This window comes from Desmodus rotundus, chromosome 7 (assembly GCF_022682495.2).
Source record: "Desmodus rotundus isolate HL8 chromosome 7, HLdesRot8A.1, whole genome shotgun sequence".
Taxonomy (NCBI): domain Eukaryota; kingdom Metazoa; phylum Chordata; class Mammalia; order Chiroptera; family Phyllostomidae; genus Desmodus; species Desmodus rotundus.
This window is the reverse complement of record NC_071393.1, coordinates 835,277-852,561: the sequence shown is the minus strand read 5'-3', so window position 1 is coordinate 852,561 and position 17,285 is coordinate 835,277. Positions and strand designations below refer to the sequence as shown.

General features: G+C 61.6%; 1 protein-coding gene across 2 annotated transcripts in view; it reads left to right on the top strand.

The window, feature by feature from the left end:
- The window catches only part of ADGRD1 (adhesion G protein-coupled receptor D1), a 67,034-nt gene that overhangs the window by 16,820 nt on the left and 32,929 nt on the right, over positions 1-17,285 (top strand). For both annotated transcript variants that reach the window (XM_053929128.1, XM_053929127.1), the window contains 9 exons: positions 171-350; positions 2,022-2,276; positions 5,919-5,983; positions 6,723-6,878; positions 7,358-7,417; positions 8,965-9,082; positions 9,639-9,749; positions 11,411-11,486; positions 13,206-13,347. In XM_053929128.1, the coding sequence (XP_053785103.1) occupies positions 171-350; positions 2,022-2,276; positions 5,919-5,983; positions 6,723-6,878; positions 7,358-7,417; positions 8,965-9,082; positions 9,639-9,749; positions 11,411-11,486; positions 13,206-13,347 (1,163 nt within the window). The remainder of the gene's footprint in view (positions 1-170; positions 351-2,021; positions 2,277-5,918; positions 5,984-6,722; positions 6,879-7,357; positions 7,418-8,964; positions 9,083-9,638; positions 9,750-11,410; positions 11,487-13,205; positions 13,348-17,285) is intronic.

Genomic DNA, 17,285 nt, shown 5'->3' with positions numbered 1-17,285 from the left:
AGCTCTTAAGAAACCGTACCCATCATTTCTGTCTGTGCTTTCTGAACGGAATATGCGCTTTCTCCAGTGGATGGAGAAAAGTTGCTGTTTTCCGTGAAGAAGAGCAGAAAGGTTAAGCCTCTTCCGCTTGTCAGCGGTGACGACCCAACACCTCTCCCTCCCTTCCTCAGGGGTCACCTTCTCTTTCTTCTGGAAGACCCAAGGCGAGCAGTCCAGGCCGACCTCCTCCGCGTATGGCGGGCAGGTCATTTCCGACGGGTTCAAGATCTGCTCCAGTGGTGGCAAGGGCTCCGTGGAGCTGTACACGCGGGACGACTCCATGACGTGGGAGGCCACCTTCAGCCCGCCAGGTGAGGGCGCCGCCCGCCCAGAGGGGCCGCGGGGACAGCCCCGATGACCCTGGCTCAGAGCCCCTTCCTGTAAGGGGTTGCTTGGGAAGACGTCCTGTGGGGGGCAGGTGCCCTGGGCAGGGGGACCCGTGCTCACCAGGTGGCTGCCGAGAGGCCAGTGTGGTTCCGTCGGGCGACTCTTGCTTTCTCGTGGCTCATGGCCATGGGTCACCTCAGGGCGTGAGGTTGGGGTACAGGCAGGGAGCTGGGAGAGGAGAGGTGACCGGGACTCAGAGATTTTTGGGGGGTGATGAGAAGGGAAGTGCGGAGGAAGAGGGGGCAGAATGAGGCCAGAATGGTTTCTCCAGCAGGAAATGACCTCTCAGACATTTAAGGAGAACTCCTGTTCTGGACCATTTAAAGGAGGCTGCGTGTCTCAATTAAAAAACCTGGAACTGGAGCCGACGGCCTGGGTCCAGCCCTTGTGCCGTGTGAGCCGTGTGGGTGCCGACTTCCCCACAGCTGCCTGGGCTTCCTCATTCTTCACATGGGCCCAATGGCAGCCTGCATGCCAGGCGCCTGCCAGAGTCCAGTGCCGACGCACACGAGGAGCCTGGAGTGACAGGGCCCGGGCCAGCCTCGTCCCTCCACCCCATCAAAGTGGAAAATCCAGCGAACATGTAGCTTGAGAGACTCTTGCACTTTTGCCCTCTCTGGTCCCCAAGACCAGATACAACCTCTGCACCCCCAGAACTGCCTGCACCCCATGTGTGGCCCACAGCACATCTCGGCTGTCATCAGAGTCTCCCATACGAGTCTTAGCTGCGTGCTCTGGGGGGCTGGCACAGTGCCAGGCACCTCGTGGGGCCCGAACATGTTTTAAGGCAAAGTCAGCTGAGCTCTGGCTGTTTTCCCACCCCAGGAAGCGGGGAGCCGGAGACACCGCCACTGGGCAGCACGCTCTCCATAGGCCCGTTGAAGAGTCATGTCTCCTTGCTCCCACCCCACAGGCAAGAATACTTTGGGCCAACTTAGGTCCATGCGCTCTGCAGGGGCTCAGAGTCAGAAAGCCGCTCAGCCCAGAGCAGGGAGCTCTGATGGAACCGCTGGGCGAGTTCGGGGGCAGCCGGCTCCAGGGGACACGGGTCCCGGAGAGGCCGACCGGTTGGTTCCTCCCAGGAGCATGTCTGCGAGGGCGAGCGGGCACGTGCGAGGCAGAGTCACATGGTCACTCTCTCAGTTGTCAGACGTGGCCCTCGTGCCGGCTCCATCAGCACACAGAAGCTCTTGGCAGGGGGTGGTCCTGGCCCCCGCAGGGCCACCGCGCTGGGTGATGTCTCACATTCTGCATCAGAGCTGAAGATGGTTAGGCTAGGTTTTAAATGTAGGATTTAAAGAATGTCCTGAATAATTTATGGCCATTGGTTATTATTTCATCTTAGTTTAAAAGAGAAAAGGCTCTTACTTAAAATAGCGAAGGATCTCCTTGAACTGCTTTAGGATTTGGGGGGTGGGAGTAGTTCCTCTCCTGTGCCCCAAAGGAGGAGGAAGGCCAGGTCTGTATTAGGACCCACTGCCCAAGGTAGTGGGGACCGATCATGTCAAGAACGAGAGGTATCCCCAAAACCTAGACAGGCAAGCGCCCAGCACCCCTTCCCACGGCGTACAGCATGGTGCTCTCACTCTTCCCAGGTCCCTACTGGACTCACATCCTGTTCACGTGGAAGTCCAAGGAGGGCCTGAAGGTCTACGTCAACGGGACCCTGAGCACCGCAGACCCCAGCGGGAAAGTGTCTCACGCCTACGGGGAGACCAGCGCCAACCTGGTGATAGGCTCGGGACAGGACCAGAGCAGGTGCTACGAGAACGGAGCTTTTGATGAGTTCATCATCTGGGAGCGGGCGCTGACCCCAGAGGAGATCAGCATGTACTTCAGGGCGGCCGTAGGTCAGTGAGGGGTGAGGCGGGGCCCGGGCCAGCATCGGTCCCAGGGGCAGGGGCACTTGCACTCGAAGTGGGGGCAGGGCTGGCAGGTGTCTGCTCTGGGGGCGCCTGCGTATCCACCCCCCTGCCCAGCAGGCCTCCTCCCCACTCCCCCATGCAGCGTCAGCACTGTAGGGGCGAGTGTCCTGATGAACCTCATAAACACAACAGCTTTTTCTGGAGCACCTGTTCCCTAAGACAGGAAGTAGCAATTTGCCAGAAACTCACTCAGATTAACAGCCTCCGGAGACGGGAGTTTCAGAGTCTGTGTGACAGACGAGTCCAGAAAGCTTTGGGAAGCGAAAGACCCAGGCCTGTCCGTGCACTGGGCTGATGCATGCTTGCCGGCAGCCGCCCACACGCCCAGCTCACTGGTGGGCCCTCAGGGAGCCTGGGGCTGCCCCTCCCTGCCCCGTAGAGAAGGGGCCTGGGGGGCAGGCAGGCCTGGGTTCAAGTTGCCCCCAGCCCCAATGAGTCATGGGACCTGGGAGGTCCTGTTTTCTTTGAGTTTGTTTTTTTTGCGTTGAGGTAAAATTCATACATCAGCCTCTCCACTGCAGAGCGGCCTGAGTGGCACTCACCATGCTCACACCAGGCAGCTCCACCCCCAGCCTCCAAGCACTCCCACTCCCGGGGGGGCCCAGCACCCCGAGCCCAGCCGTCACTCCCCATCTACTCCTCCCCCCGCCCACCCCCCCGCCCCCGGGATCACTGATAACTGTCTGTCTCTGTGGGTTTGCCCACTCTGGGTATTCCCTGTGACTGGGACCATGTGACCTGAGACCTTCTGTGTCTTCCTCCCTGCAAACCCCGGTCTCCCTCCTCTGCGAAGGGCCGACACCCGACACCCTGCCCTGAGCCGGGGGCTGCGAAGACAAGCCTTGACAAAATGTGACGAGCCGTGACGAGCCGTGAGGCCACAGCGCAGGGCCATGTTCCCACGCATTTCAGCTGCTTTCAGCATGAATGTTTTTTAAAGATTTTATTTATTTATTTTTAGAGAGACGGGGAGGGAGAGAGGGAGAGAAATGTCGATATGTGGTTGCCTCTCACATGCCCGCTACTGGGGACCTGGCCCACAACCCAAGCCTGTGCCCTGACTGGGAATCGAACTGGTGACCCTTCAGTTCGCAGGCCGGCACTCAATCCACTGGGCCACACCAGCCAGGGCTCAGCATGAAGGTTTACTTTCCCTACAATCCCATTTTCATTCTGTCCACGAGAGAGTGTGCTGTTTCTTCATTTTTACCTGAAATAATCTTCCTGCAAGCTACAGTCACCACGCGGCACATCACAGACGTCCCTTGTCTTGCCGCTGCACCGACCCCAGAGCAGTGGGGGTCAGGGCTGGGGGCAAATGGCCCAGGTCCCAACACGGAGCCCCTCAGTTGTTGGGACTCTTCTGAGTCCGTGACAGAAAATCCAATGATAGTGACTTAAGCCAAGATGGGTGTTTTTTTAATCTCATATAATGGAAACCGTGGGAGAACCTGCTTCAGAACTGGCTTGATCCAGGTGCTCAAATGATGCCATGAGGGACCCCTGTCTGAGCCTGCCTCCCAAGCTTCCTTGGGGTGATAATGTGGCCGCCAATTCCCCAGAGTCAGGTCCTCCTCTGCTCCGGCGACCTCGGCAGAGAGCAGGAGGCTCCTGATTCGGCCGTCCCCGGAGACGGGACTGGCCGACACTCTCCTCTGCCCGGCTGGTCCCTGCATGTCGAGGGGCCTGTCACTGTGGCCGGGGGGTTGGGTGTGCTGACTCCCAGCAGCCTGGGCCCCCCGGCCCTGATGCAGCAGTGGGGTGGCCTTGTCCAAGGCCCGGGGGAAAGCAGGGTGCTGATCGCAGAAGCGCAGGGATCCCTGCTGTGTCCCCTGCAGCCACTGACAATCCCATCTTTCACTAGGAAATGAAATTCATTCCCTTCACAGAAGCAGCACGGGACAAAATAGAGTGTCCTCCAGGAGGAAAGAGGGAATCAATCTACCACCTTTTACGGCCCAGCAGCCAGGGACTTGTCACACCGATGTGGCAGATGTCTGTGTCACGGAGGACCACAGACGAACCCTGCCTTCCCGACAGCTCACGGCTCCCATGACACTGGTTCTGGTAGCTGTCACAGCAGACCCTTTTCACAGGACGTCTCTGGGCTCAGGGACTCCACCCAGGGCAGCGTTTCAGGAGGCTCCACACCCGGGGAAGGGCTGTCTGCGTCTCTGGGGGTGGGCCAGGTGTTCTGTTAGCACTGGTGTCCCAGGGAGCCACCACCGGGCTGGATCTGGACCCACTGGAAGATCGTGTCCCATGGGGACCTGTGTTGTGTCCGGGTGCATGGGTTAAGGCATGTGTAGGAAGAGGGAGCCTGACCTCCCCAGAGCCAGGTCAGGCCACTGTGCTGAGACCAACGGCTGAGCTGATGCCCCGCAGGGCCTGGGAGGACGTAGGACCTGTTCTCTGCATAGGAACCTGCCTGCGCAGGAACAGGGGGGCGGCAGGTGGCTGGAGGGACATGTCTCCGAGTGACAGGTCCAGGGGGGCCTCATCTCATCCCATCGGTGTACTGTGTCCAGAGGGCGTGACCGTTTCTAACCCACACCAAGGCACGGTGTGGGTTGCCTGTCACGGGCCAGGTTTCACCGCAGCACAGCCATGCGTGGCCCCTGCTGCTCAGGGCACCGTGGTGGCATGGCATCTCCCTGGGACACTAGACGCGCCAGGCTGCCCGTGGACAGGGCACACTGGCGTCTCTCATCTGTCTCCGTGGTCATCAGCCACGAGGCAGGCGGACGGCAGGACACACGTTTCTTGTCCTTGATCGAGTGGCTCACAGGGGTGAGTCTGTGGTACTGCGGGGACGAGCGTCACTCTGCCCAGGAGAACAGTGTTTCTAGTTTCAGGGGTCCTGGCAGCATCCCGCCTTCTCCCCAGCCCACCCCAGCCCAGGGGCCAGTTCTCCTGGAGCGAACGAGGGGTGACAAGGTCATCTCTTAAGTCACCCAAAGGGACCTTCCAGGATTTCCCCAAACTAGGGAGAGTGCGCTCAGCCACGACGGGGCCCTGGGTGACTTCACTGTTTACAACTGCACACAATTATTCACAATGAATAGTTGTCGCCGTTCACAACTAACCAAATGGGATTCTGAATAGAAAGAACAGCTACGCCGTCAGGGAGAGGGGCCAGGAGGACCCCCCCTTGCTTGGGCTCCCCTCCCTCTGTCTGGAGGGAGGGCTGACGGAGGAGGCGTTCACGCCGGCAATGGGCAGTCAGTCTTTTATGTCCGGAGGCAGGTGAAGCCCGTTTCTTTTGGCTCTTTATTGGCCTGGGGTTGGAGAAGCAGTGTAAACTCATCTTCCCATTCGGTGGCTCACAGGACCGGTGTCCAGAAGCCGTGGAGAATACAAATGGAAAAGTAATTCAACCTGGGAAATCTATAAACTGTCCACTCATGTATTAGCCCTTTATCTCTCCGGAAACCTTCCTGCCCAAAGCCCCCCGGCCTCTCGTGGCTGCGTCTGAAGCAGGCGGGGTTTTGAATAAGGACAGATCTTCCTTAGGGGATGCGGTGCCTATGTTTTGGTCTTTCGCTGATTGCTCTTATTTTTCCCCAGGAAAGCACAGTGGGCCATCCCCGACACCACCCAGCTTCCTCGTGACACCCACAGCCGGCACCCTGGTGAGCAGACACGCGCCCGCGCCCACGTGCTGTTCTCGCTTGGCTGGGGCTCCGTGGCTGGGGCTCCGCCAGGGCCACCGAAAGCCCGTCGGACAGCCCGCCTTCTCCTGTGGGTAGCATGGGGTCTGGGAAGACGTAATGAACGGAGGGGAGGCCAGAGTGGGTGCCGTGCCGGGTGCTGAGAGGCACTGACGAGAACAGTCTCTGCTTCCTATGGCCGTGACCTCAGGGGCCTGAGGGACACAGAGGACAGCGAGACGTTCACAGGACAGCTGGACGCTGGGGTCTTTCCCAGGCAGGTGGCACAGTGGCCCTCGGGCTTGGTTTCTCTCTGCGCCCCTCTGTTCCGGCACTTGAGAACAGGGTCCATTCGCACAGAGAATGTCCCTCTGGAGTTTGTATGTGTGACCAGACAGGTTTGCTTCCAGAAAGCTCTGATGTAGCAGTGAGCTGTACACCCTGAGCCACCTGCATGGGTTCAAATCCCAGCTCTAACAGTTACTTTGGCCTAAGTCCCTCTGGGCTTGGCGTCACCTAGGAAACAGGTGCGAATTTCATGAGGCCGTAGTGAGGAGGGGGTGTTAACATGGGACGTGGTGGCGTCTCTCCTGGGGGGGCCGTCCTCACTGTCACCGTGGAGGCCGGCGTGAGACCAGAGCCCCGGGGGGCAGGGGGAGGACAGGGAGGGTGTGCTGGCTCCCGTTCTCAGCAGGAGCTTATGCCGTGGACTCGCTTCCAGGTGCCCACCGACGCCTACCGCCCCATCATAACCAACCTGACAGAGGAGCGGAGGAACTTCCAGAACCCTGAGGTGGTGCTGAACTACCTCCAGAACATGTCCCTCAGCTTACCCGACAAGCCCCTCTCCCAGGACACAGCACGGAACCTGACCAAGGTAAAGCCCTCCCGAGCCCGGGCTCTGGGCTGCTGCCAAGCCACGGTGGACAGGTACGCGTTGTTTGACCTACAGAGACAAAGAAAACTAGGAGCTCTGACATAAAGGTCAGGATTTCAGGCTTGTCACAAGCAACCAGAGGGTGTGGCCACTCCGGCCAGCTCTAACGGTGCAGCGGGGCCTCCTTCACAGGGACCTGGGCCTTGGTGTGGTGTCCCCAGCACCAGCCGGCTGGCCCGTAGGCATCTGGGGCGGCTACTCCTGGTCTAAGCCCCGCTGGCACCCGGCGGGAGGTGGAGCTGAGTCTCCGGCAGACTTCACCCTGGGCCACAGGCCACCATCGCCCAGCGCGAGCGCCACTCCACCGGGCGGTGGCAGCGGCGGGAGTCTGGTCTGGTAGCAGGCTGGCAGGAACGGGGCGCAGGCGTGTCCCGAGGCCGGAGGGCGCGTGTGCAGCCATGTCCTCATGTCTCTCCTAGACTTTCCTGTGGACGGTGGGAGAGTTGCTGCTGCTGCCCAGCTGGATAGCCGTGTCTGAGGTGAGACAGAAGGGCGCTCGGGTCCCCGAAACACGCCCGCCCCAGGGACCAGCCTGTCTGCCCGGCGAGGCTTAAAAATGGCCTGTTCACATCGAGAGGGTGATGCGTCTCCAGGTCCTGAACTGGGGCGGGGAGGGGGCCCAGCCGACTCGAAGGGCCCGTGTCCTGCACGGCTGGCCCAGCGGCCCGGCCCGGCACTGCGCCTCCCCACGAGGGCCGCTCTCATGTGCAGTTCCGTTGTCCCGGGATTCTTGAGTGGTAGTCAGACACGTGCCTGACGTTCCAGCCGCAAGATTAGGTGGGAAAAGAAGGTGACGAGAAGGCCCTTTGTGAGTCTAAGTGTGAAAACGAGAGAGCGCCCCCTTTTCTCCGCACCCACACGACGAGGAGGGAGAACGGACTCGTTTCTCTGCTTTTGAAAACGAGCTTTCTTGGTTTGACTGCTTTAAAAACAAAACAGGTGGATATTTGTGGCGAGGTTAGGCAACGCGGGTGTTAGAGTGAAGAAAAAGGCCCCGGAGTCCTGAGCCCGGGAGAGAGCGAGTGTTCACGGCCCCAAGGTGACCACTCGGGGTCCAGGGTTCAGTTCGCTGCCGCGCATGTGCGTCCTGGGCACAGGCTGTCCGGTGCGGCCTGTCCTCGAGCATGTTCTGGGGACACTGGCTCGGGCTCCGTCAGGCACACGGAGCCTCAGTGGCAAGCAGACCCTGGGTAGGGGTGCGACTGGGCCACTACCCAGCAGAGGCGCGAGCCGGAAACGGCTCTCACGGGCTCGCCTGCGTTCGTGGGAAAATGCTGCGGCCCCTGAGCAGCAGATGGCAGTTTTCCGAACGCAGGAGGAGAGAAGAGATGACAGGACGTGCGTCTGGCAGTGAGGGACAGTCGGCCTGGAGTGAACGCTTAGGCACTGAGCTGGCTGCAGGGATGGGGGGGCCGGGGGGACCCTGTGTTCATGGGGGCGGCGTCTGCCCGCACCCCCTCTGCCTTGGGGACCCAGAATGAGAGGAGGGAGCACCAGGCAAGCCAAGGAAGCAGAGACAATTTGGGGCACCGGCAGCTCCGAAGCATCTCGCCCCGCTCACAGAGAATAGGACAAAACCGCTGGTGTCCCCAGGCCTGAGGGGACTTGGGGGAGATTGGCCCCCTCCTTGTGGGCGAGGCAGGGTGGGGGCCACTGCAGAGATCTGCCAAGATTTGTCAGTGACTTCAGAGTGGAGTTAGGACAGGCGTCTGTCCCCCATGTCTGGGCACGGAGGCCTGTGTGACCCGGGTCCACGTCCCGAGAGCTTGGTGGGCTGGGTGACCTCAGGGGTCACCTCCTCACCTGAGAAATGGGGTCTCAGTGGACTCACTGGGCTCCTCCTCACCTGGTCATTGTGAGGACAGAGCCCGGCCCATGATGACTCGGTGGACGTTGGGTGTCCTTTTTCCTTTGAACCAACGTCCACAGAGCAGGCGTGAACTTGACTTCATGTGTCTGGGGCACCAGTTGGCCCTGCAATTCTGAGCGAGGCCGACGTTCCAGCACCTTCCTGTGTTGTTTCCAGGACAACGCCGTGGTGCCGGGCCTCATGGAGACTGTGGACACCGTCATGAGGCACATCTCCTCCAATCTGCACACTGATGGGTCCCCGGTCGCCTTTGCGGGCTCCTCCTCCTTGGCAGGTGCTTAGTGGGCTGGTGGGGGGAACACGTGGGCAGGTGGAGATGCAGGGGTGGCGTCCCTGGGGCTGTGCCCCACCAAACCCCACGTCTGTCACACACACACTCGCTGTCTCACACCCACGGTCCACCGGCTCCGTTGTCCTTTGTGAGCTGCCCTGGGGGGAGACAGAGCGAGAGCAGGCATTCCGTGTGATGTGCACACGGCACCCTGTGGGGCGTCCCACGGTGACTCAGGCCACACCCCTGTCCTGCGTGAGTTCAGGGCGGGAGTCGGGAAGCAGTGGTGTCTCCGATAGTCTGTGGGGTGGACGGGGGGTGGGCCAGGCTCCGCTGTTAGAGTCTGTGTGGGCGCCTGGCACTGTCACTGCGTCACCCAAGCATGGGCAGGTGGGCACGTGAATGTACTTCTCACACTCTCATTTTTTCAGGTCCCCATTTTCTGAGGCACTTACACTCCTTGGGGGAGTGTGTTCTGCTACAAAAGGCAAAAGCCGGAGGGGTCACGCGGACCCCAGCCTGGAGGTACTGACCAGCTCCCCTTTCCACCTCCCCTCAGAGTTCTCTGTGGCCAAGCTCCTGCCCAAGACCGTGAACTTCTCCCACTACCGCTTCCCAGCCCAGGGCCACAGCTACATCGAGATTCCGCACGAGGCCTTCCAGAGCCACGGTGGGTGCCCCAGGCCCTCGGGTGGAGGGGGAAGGAGGGGAATGCGCTGCGGTCTTCCCCGAGGCCCTCTGCCCTGGGAGGGCCGTGACTGGGCACCTGGCTGAGGAGCTGCCCTCAGGCCTCACCTGTTCCGGCAGGAGCGGCTTTGTCCCCGGGAACACAGATGCATTGTGGGAAGCTCCTGAGATGCTTGCTCCATCCAGCTAGTGAACTGGGCGGAGCAGGTGCAGGCTGAAACCTGCGTTTCACACAGGCCTCTGGGTGGCTCTGGTCCACCGGGAAGGACACCATGTGCCCCCAAAAGTCTGCGCAGCTCCCATTGGCTGAATATGAGCAGATGTGGCCTCTTCCCCCCCCTCAGGGTGGCCTGCAGCTGGCGTGCCAGGGGCCTGGGCTCTACCCCTGCAGGTGGAGTGAACCACAGGGGACTAGGGTTGCTGTCTCCAACCCCGGGCACTCTGTCTGGGGTCCAGGTGGCTCTGGCCATGTCTGTCCCCTCTGATCCCTTGAAAAGTGAGAATGCATGTCCCTCCATCCCAGGACCTTGGGCAGCCAGGGAGAGTTGGGGGTTCTCAGCTTTTAAGCCTCTGACCAGAGGACAGGCATCCCCAGGTGAGAGACTGGGGGCAAGGCTGGTGGTGTCGGCCGTGGCGTCCCCTCCCCAGTGGAGTCCTCACTGCCAGCATGCAGGAACCCCCCTCTGATCCCACCACCAACTCACCGGTGTGAAAGGCGCTCAGGAGCGGCGGCCATGTCCTCCTCCCAGGGGACCAACCCCCACCCTCGGGTGAACTTCAGAAATCGGGGTACAGACAATGCCATGGCCCCCAACCACACATGTGGCCTTTTCACCGGCTGTGTGACCCATTAGAAAGGGTCAGTCCCAGGCTGGCCAGGCCACTGCCACATGTCCTCCCGGTGCAGAAACTCCACGTGCTCAGCAGCCAGGCTGGCCCGGGGTCCAGACTAGGATCCTGCTCCAGCCACCGGCCGGCCGTGCGGCCTCAGGCATGTGACGAGCCTGCCTGCACCTCCGTTTCCTCGCCTGTGCAGTGGGGACGACATTGGTCCTGACTCTAATGTTGTTGGGAGAATTACCTGAGTGGAGCCCTCACAGCAGAATGGAGCCCGTGCGTGATTTGTTCCCAGTCTTAACATTCTCCACAGATATCCCTGAAGAACCGGGGAAGTCCTCCAAAACTCCTCCCCCAGCTAGGGGTGGGGAACAACAGAAAAGGGGGCCCCTGCCCCAAGGGTGTCACGGCAGAGAGGTGGGCCCAGCTGTGGGCGTGAGGGATGGAGGTGGCTGCCCACTCTGGGCGGCGCAGCTCTGAACACCCCAGGGGCAGATGGCCAACACCCGTGCCCGCGCCGAAGGGCTGCGGGATGACCCTGCCTGCGTGACCCGCAGGGGCCGGGCCTTTAGGGCCCCCTGGGAGCTGCAGCGTCTGCCATCTGGAGTTGGCTCGGGGACGAGCAGAGAGACACTGTCACAACTGATGAGTCACAGAGTCTCGGGAGGGTCCCTCACTTCCTTCTCCCCTGGTTCTTGGGTGAGGGCCTGCATTGTCGGGCGAGGGGGCCTGGCTGGGGGCTCTGTGTTTCTCCTGCTCATCACCCGGAACGCTGACAAAGGGCCCCGTCCCCCTGCTCTCCCCCAGCCTGGACCACCGTCGTGGGCCTGCTCTACCACACGATGCACCGCTACCTGAGAAGCATCCGGCCAGACAGCACCAAGTGAGTCTCGGGGTCACACAGCACAGAGGAGACAGGGGGTGTATGTGTGCGCGTGCAGGGGGGCTGACCTCCCCCGTCACAGACGTGCACAACACTGTGCCCGAGGCCTCGTGACGCCAGCACCCGGTGCCGCAGCGTCAGTGCAAGGAAGTGCCACGGCCCCTGGAAGGGGATGCGGGGGCTCCTGCCTGGGGGTCAGCAAGCCCCGGGGAGCAGGCTGAGAGTGCCGTGGCCGGGAGCACAGGCTGGGTCACGTAGCCACCCCTCCTGGAGCTAGCTAGCGGCCTTGGACTCATGCTTCGACCACCCCGGGCCTCAGGCTCCACCTGTGTAGACTGAGACAGCGGCACACGCCTCCGTCAGCCAGGACTGGGCTGGACACGTCAGCTTGTGTAGAAGGCTTGGGACGGAGGGCCCAGAGGCCTGGGAAGGGCAGGAGCGTGTCAGCTTCAGGCTTGGCTGGACCCAGGGACCCAGAGGACCCTCTAGACCTGCCTCTGTCTCCCGCTTCTGTCTCCTGTGTGTGGGCTCATTTCCAGAAGGCCCCGCCTGAGGGCATGGCTGGCTCTGGTGGCTTTGGGCCTGCACAGGTTTGGGTTCAGGGCCAGAAGGAGGGGACCCTCTTTCCTGCTGTACCTGTGGAGACCAGGGAGGTCTGCAATTGGCCCACTTGGGTCATGTGCCCAATCATGTGGCCAGAGGATCCTGCCCACTCATTGGCCAGGTCTGTTTACATGACCCCCACCCCGTGGAGACCCAGGGATAGCTGTGACTGGCCCATTTGGGTCATGGGCCCATCCCGGTACCCTAGTCATGGGAGCTAGAGGATCCTGCTCTCTCATTGGCCAGTTAAGCTCACATGAATCCTAGGGCTTGGGGTGGGTCAACCCCACTCAAACCACAGGGAGCGGCTGGTCCCCCAAGGAGAGATTAGGGAGGCAGGAGTGCCCCGGGGCTGGGGTCCCTTCCTCCCCTCCTCCCCTCTCGTGGGGTCCCTGGGAGGGAGGCCGAGCCCAGGGCCTGTGCAGGTAAGGCACTTCTGCAGCTGGTGCTTGGAGGGCGCAGCCATTCCTGAGGTGCTCTGTGTACCCTGGTTGGGGCGTCTGGCACCTCCTGGCCCAGAGTGGGGGCTCAGACAGGTGTCTGGCAGCAGAGCCTCATCCCTGGCCTGCTCCCCAGCTTCCCTGGCAGCGTGGCAGACAGGGTGCTGGTCCCTGGGCCCCCAGGGAGTCAGCCCCCCACCCTCACTGTCCTCACTGCCCCAGGAGTTTGAGGCAGGACTCCCAGAAGCCTCCAGATCTGAGCCACCAAGACCCGGTCCCCACGGTCACCTCCCATGCCTCCCACCAGAGGAGGGTCTGAGACCCTCGCAGCAAATGCATTTTTTAACCAGCGTCACCCCAGTAAATTTAATAGAAAGAAAAACATACAATGTAAAAAGCATAGATCAGTAAACTCTGGGAGGCCAGGGCCCATCCCCACCTGTGGTGCCGGCATCAGACCTCAGAGGGACCAGGTCTGAGCCACAGGACTCAGGCTCCGAATTCAGATGCCGAGCACAGGACCCTCCCGTGGGGCTGGCGCCACCCTGGGAGGGGGCAGCCGGCCCTGACCGCTGGAAACCAGAGCTCCATCCTGAAAGACTCCCGTTGCCAGCAGGTCAGGCTTCTCGCCCTGCGCCCCCTTCCCTCTGTGTGGTGACTCCTCCCGATTCCCCAGGATTGCGGAGGCAGCGGCTTACCAGAGCTGCCTGCTGTCCGCCGCCAGCTACCTCATCTCCCTGGAGGTCGCCCCGCCGCCCGTGCTCTCCCAGAACCTGTCGGCCTCTCCGCTCGTCACCGTGCGTCTGGTGCACAAGTTGGTGAGTTAGGGCCACGCCCTCATCTCTGCCCTTTGATTTGGTGTGGCTCGGAGGGACATCGGTCGTCTGGGGCACTGTGTAAAGGGGCTACTCTGCTATCGGTGCCGGCCCAGCGGGCCTGTGCCAGGGGCCCCTGCTTGAGTGCCGTGGAGGTCCGAGGGCGGCGTGGGGCAGCCACGCGGCCTGGGCATCAGGTTGAAGGGCTCTGAGGCGGGTGCAGCTTCATGGACATGTGGGGGGCGGATCTGATTTATAGCGAGCGTCCTCTTTGGGGGAGGGGCAGTGCTTGCCGTGCTGCTGGCTGTCAGCAGGACGAAGGCGCGCCGTCCTCCAAGCTCAGGTTCTGAGTGAGGGGCTGCGCCCCCCGCTCACGCTGTCCTATGGAAGGGCAGGCGTGGCCAAGGTGCAGGGGGCGCAGACACACCACCACCCCTTAGAAAAGGCGCAGACGCTCTAGCTCAGAGAATTCGCCCTGAGGGAGTCGGTTCCCCAGCCGAATGGCGCGGGTTTTTGAGGGACGTGTCAAGGAATGCGACAGATCCGTGGTGGTTCGCCATCACGCCACAGGTGTCCGCCACAGGCACATTCTGGCTCTTTCCATCCTGTCACATCTGCTTCCCAACACTAGCTTCTCAACACTAGCTGAAGACCTACTGCGCGCTGGCCACTGTGTTCACAGCCTCTGCAGCCTGTCCATGAGTCTTCACACCCCCTCCTCAGAGGGGGCAGAGGGAGGCAGCTCCCCAGCACCCTACCTGCACCCCTCCCCGCCACCCTCACTCACCCCCACCTGGGTCCCCTGAGACGCCAGCTGCACTACCAACCATGTCTGTGAGTCCCCAGGGGGTCAGCGCCCCAGACAGGACTGCTGCACCTGCGGCTCATCCTCGGGGCTCACAGGTCTCCTGTTGACCCCCACCCTCACCCCCTTCCTCAGGGACGGATGCGTCCTCCTCTCGTGCAGAGCTCACCGTTCTTCAAGGCCCTGCCCTCCCGCCGAGCCCTCACCGCAGCTACGCCCTCTGTGTGCCAATAGTCCTGCCCCGGCACCCCCCAGACATCACCGAACGTTTACGTTGAAAACAACCATAAAACACACACAACAGAATGTACCGTCCTGACGGCTCGTAGCTGCACAGCTCAGTGGCAGTCGGCACATCCACCCTGTTGTGCCGCCATCCTCACTGTCCCCTCTAGAACTTTCCATCCTCCCACACTGAAGCTCTGTTCCCATTACACTGTCCCTTCCCAACCCCCACCCCAGCCCCTGGCACTGCCATCTCTCTCTCTCTGTGACTTTGGTGAGTCTGGGGACCTCATACAGGCGGCATCACATGGCATGTGTCCTTCTGTAAGTGGTGTGTGTCACTTGCGCCATGTCCCCAAGGAGGTGGCGGGTGGCAGGTGGCCCCAGCGGCAGCCCTTGCTTCTCCCCTCCCAGGCCGCAGTGAGCTTTTGCATGGAGCTGAGGCTCAGCCCCAGCGTCCGAGTGGCCGTCCGAGAGCCGCGGCATTGCCCATGTGTTTACGTGCCTCTGTGGGGGCAGAGCTCATGGCTGGTGTGAGTAACATGAGCTCAGGAGGTGCGCTCGGTGGGCTCGGCCTGGCTGGACCCCGCGTCCTGGTGGGAAGTGGGGGCGTTTTTAGTGCTTCCAGCACCAGGAGTCGGTCACGAGGCCGTGAGATGCTGCAGGTCGGGGGTGCGGCGTGCGTCACGGCTGTGAACAGGGAGCTGGGATGGAGGTGTCAGAGGCCGACCTGCCCGGTCGGGGGTGTTTAGGGGCCACGCACACCAGAGGTACAGGCACATCCTAGAGCCGGCCTGCATTGGAGTCTGAGAGACGTCCACGGGTTCAGGGGCAGGGTCTGAGGGCCGCAGGCTCAGGTCTGGGGCCGTGCGGCCGCTGGCACTACGCACAGGCTCGGGAGCATGGGTCCCGCGGGGCACCTGCGGCCCTGCGGCCCTGAGTCTGTGCAGCGGCTCCGCGGCTGCTGCCCGGCTCCCAGTGTTTGCAGGGAGCCGTGAATCTGGATTTCGAGCCGCATCTCTGGATGTGGTGTTGGCAGCTAATTCGCACTGGCTTTTAACGTCATCGCCCAACGCCAGCCTGCAGGTTGGATTCAGCCCGCACAGTCACCAGTGTTCAGCCCCTGTGTTTTTTTTGCTTTTGGCTTTTTATTTGAAATGACTTTAGACTTAAAAACTGCAAAACAGGACAGAACTCCCATGTACTCCCCCCCATTGTACACTAACGTTAATGTTTTAAAACTTGGTCTTTCCGTTACAGTCCATAGTCAGTGTCACGGGGTGTTAGTTTCGGGTGCTCAGTGTCACAGGTAGACAGCCTGCACTTTGCACAGCGGGCGGGGCAGGCACCGGGCTGTCCACAGAGGGAACTGGGAGGTGAAGCTCCAGCCGGTCCCCACCCCGCGACCTCTCCTGCCACCAGCCTCGTGTGCGTGGGTGTGGCTCATGTCTGGACACAGCATTTCGGCTGCCGCCCACAGGTGACACAAATGGATCTTCCAGGTTAAAACCGCGACAGGACAGCCATCACGGCCCAGCTGGATAGCGCTGTCGGGGGTGGCAGCGCCTTGAATTAGCCACCCAGAGAGACGGTGGGTGTCCACCCCCCAGCGAGGCCCGGGCAGGTGCGGATGGTTCCGCGGGGCTGTGTGACCTGGGCCTGGGCTGCGGGGGAGGCTGGTGCGGCAGCGGCAGCTGGGGTGGCAGCATCAGCTGGGGTGGAGAGCCCTGTGCTCTCCGGGGGCGTGACGTTTTCCTTTGAGGACGTGCGAAGGTGCCTTGGAGACACCTCTCTGCTCAGGAAGGCTCTGGGCAGGGGCTCAGGACGCTGTTTTCCACGGGTGCTATCTTGTCTCCCATCAGGTCCAGAAGCCAGAGTGTGCACCTGAAGGCGGGGCGGGGGCAGTCCTCCTGAAACAGCTCCGGCTTCCCGGCCGCAGCAGGACTGGGCTCTGCGGGCCTGGTGGCCATCGCAGCATCTTTGTGGAAGTCTGCGTTTCGGTCTCCACGAAGTCCCCAAGGTGCCAGTTTGGAGAAGGAGAAAAAGAAAAGGCTGATTGAAAAGCAGTCTTGGTTTAATAGTCGGTTGCTACAGTTATTTTTGAAACGGAGTGTTTCTGAGTGCGGCCTGGCCGCAGGGAAGCGCCAGGGGTGTTTATCATACCAGAGAGACGGTGATTGAGGGCTGCCTCGCCAAGCGCTGTCCAGGGCTCGGGGGTTCCTTTGAAGGCTGCTTTCACATTTCTGAGGACGGTTTGGAGGCCCTCCCGTTTGAGTTGAAATGAGTTGTCCCAGGGCAAACTGCTGTGCCGTGCAGGAGCCGGGGGGGCGGGGGGGGGCTCAAAAGAGAGGTGGGCACAGAGGTGTATCCCCTCCGCACAGGGGGGAGCGCGGTGCAGGGGCTGCCACGGAGACAGGCCTTGAGCCCCGGGGTGTAGGCACTGGGTTTTCCTGGCACAGAGTGGGGTGCAGCCCCGTGGGGTCCCCAGGCCTATCCTGGAAGTCCTGTGGCGGGGATCTCCGACTTACACCCGAGTCGGACGATGGCCCAATTGTCCTGCCCGGTTCTCTTCAGGACGCGGCTCAGATGCGGAGCCGACCCGGCACTCGTCTCGTTTAAGTTGGGTTTGGATGTTTAAGCTGGACCTGCCCCTCCTCACCCAGGGAGCAGGTAGAATCGAGAGTGGAGATGGTGGAGTGGAAGTGAATCAGAGAGTGGGAGGCGCCCCCGTGTTGTCCGCCGGCTCTCCCCACGTCCGTGTGTGCCCGGACGCCGGCACCAGGTTGGTTGTCCCCAGGTGGACACCTAGTGTCCCTCGCTGCGGGGACACACGGGCCTCCCTCTGTCATGTATCACATGACTCGTCACCATCGAGTCGTAAAGCCAGCGAGTCTTCCGCGTGGCTGTTTCT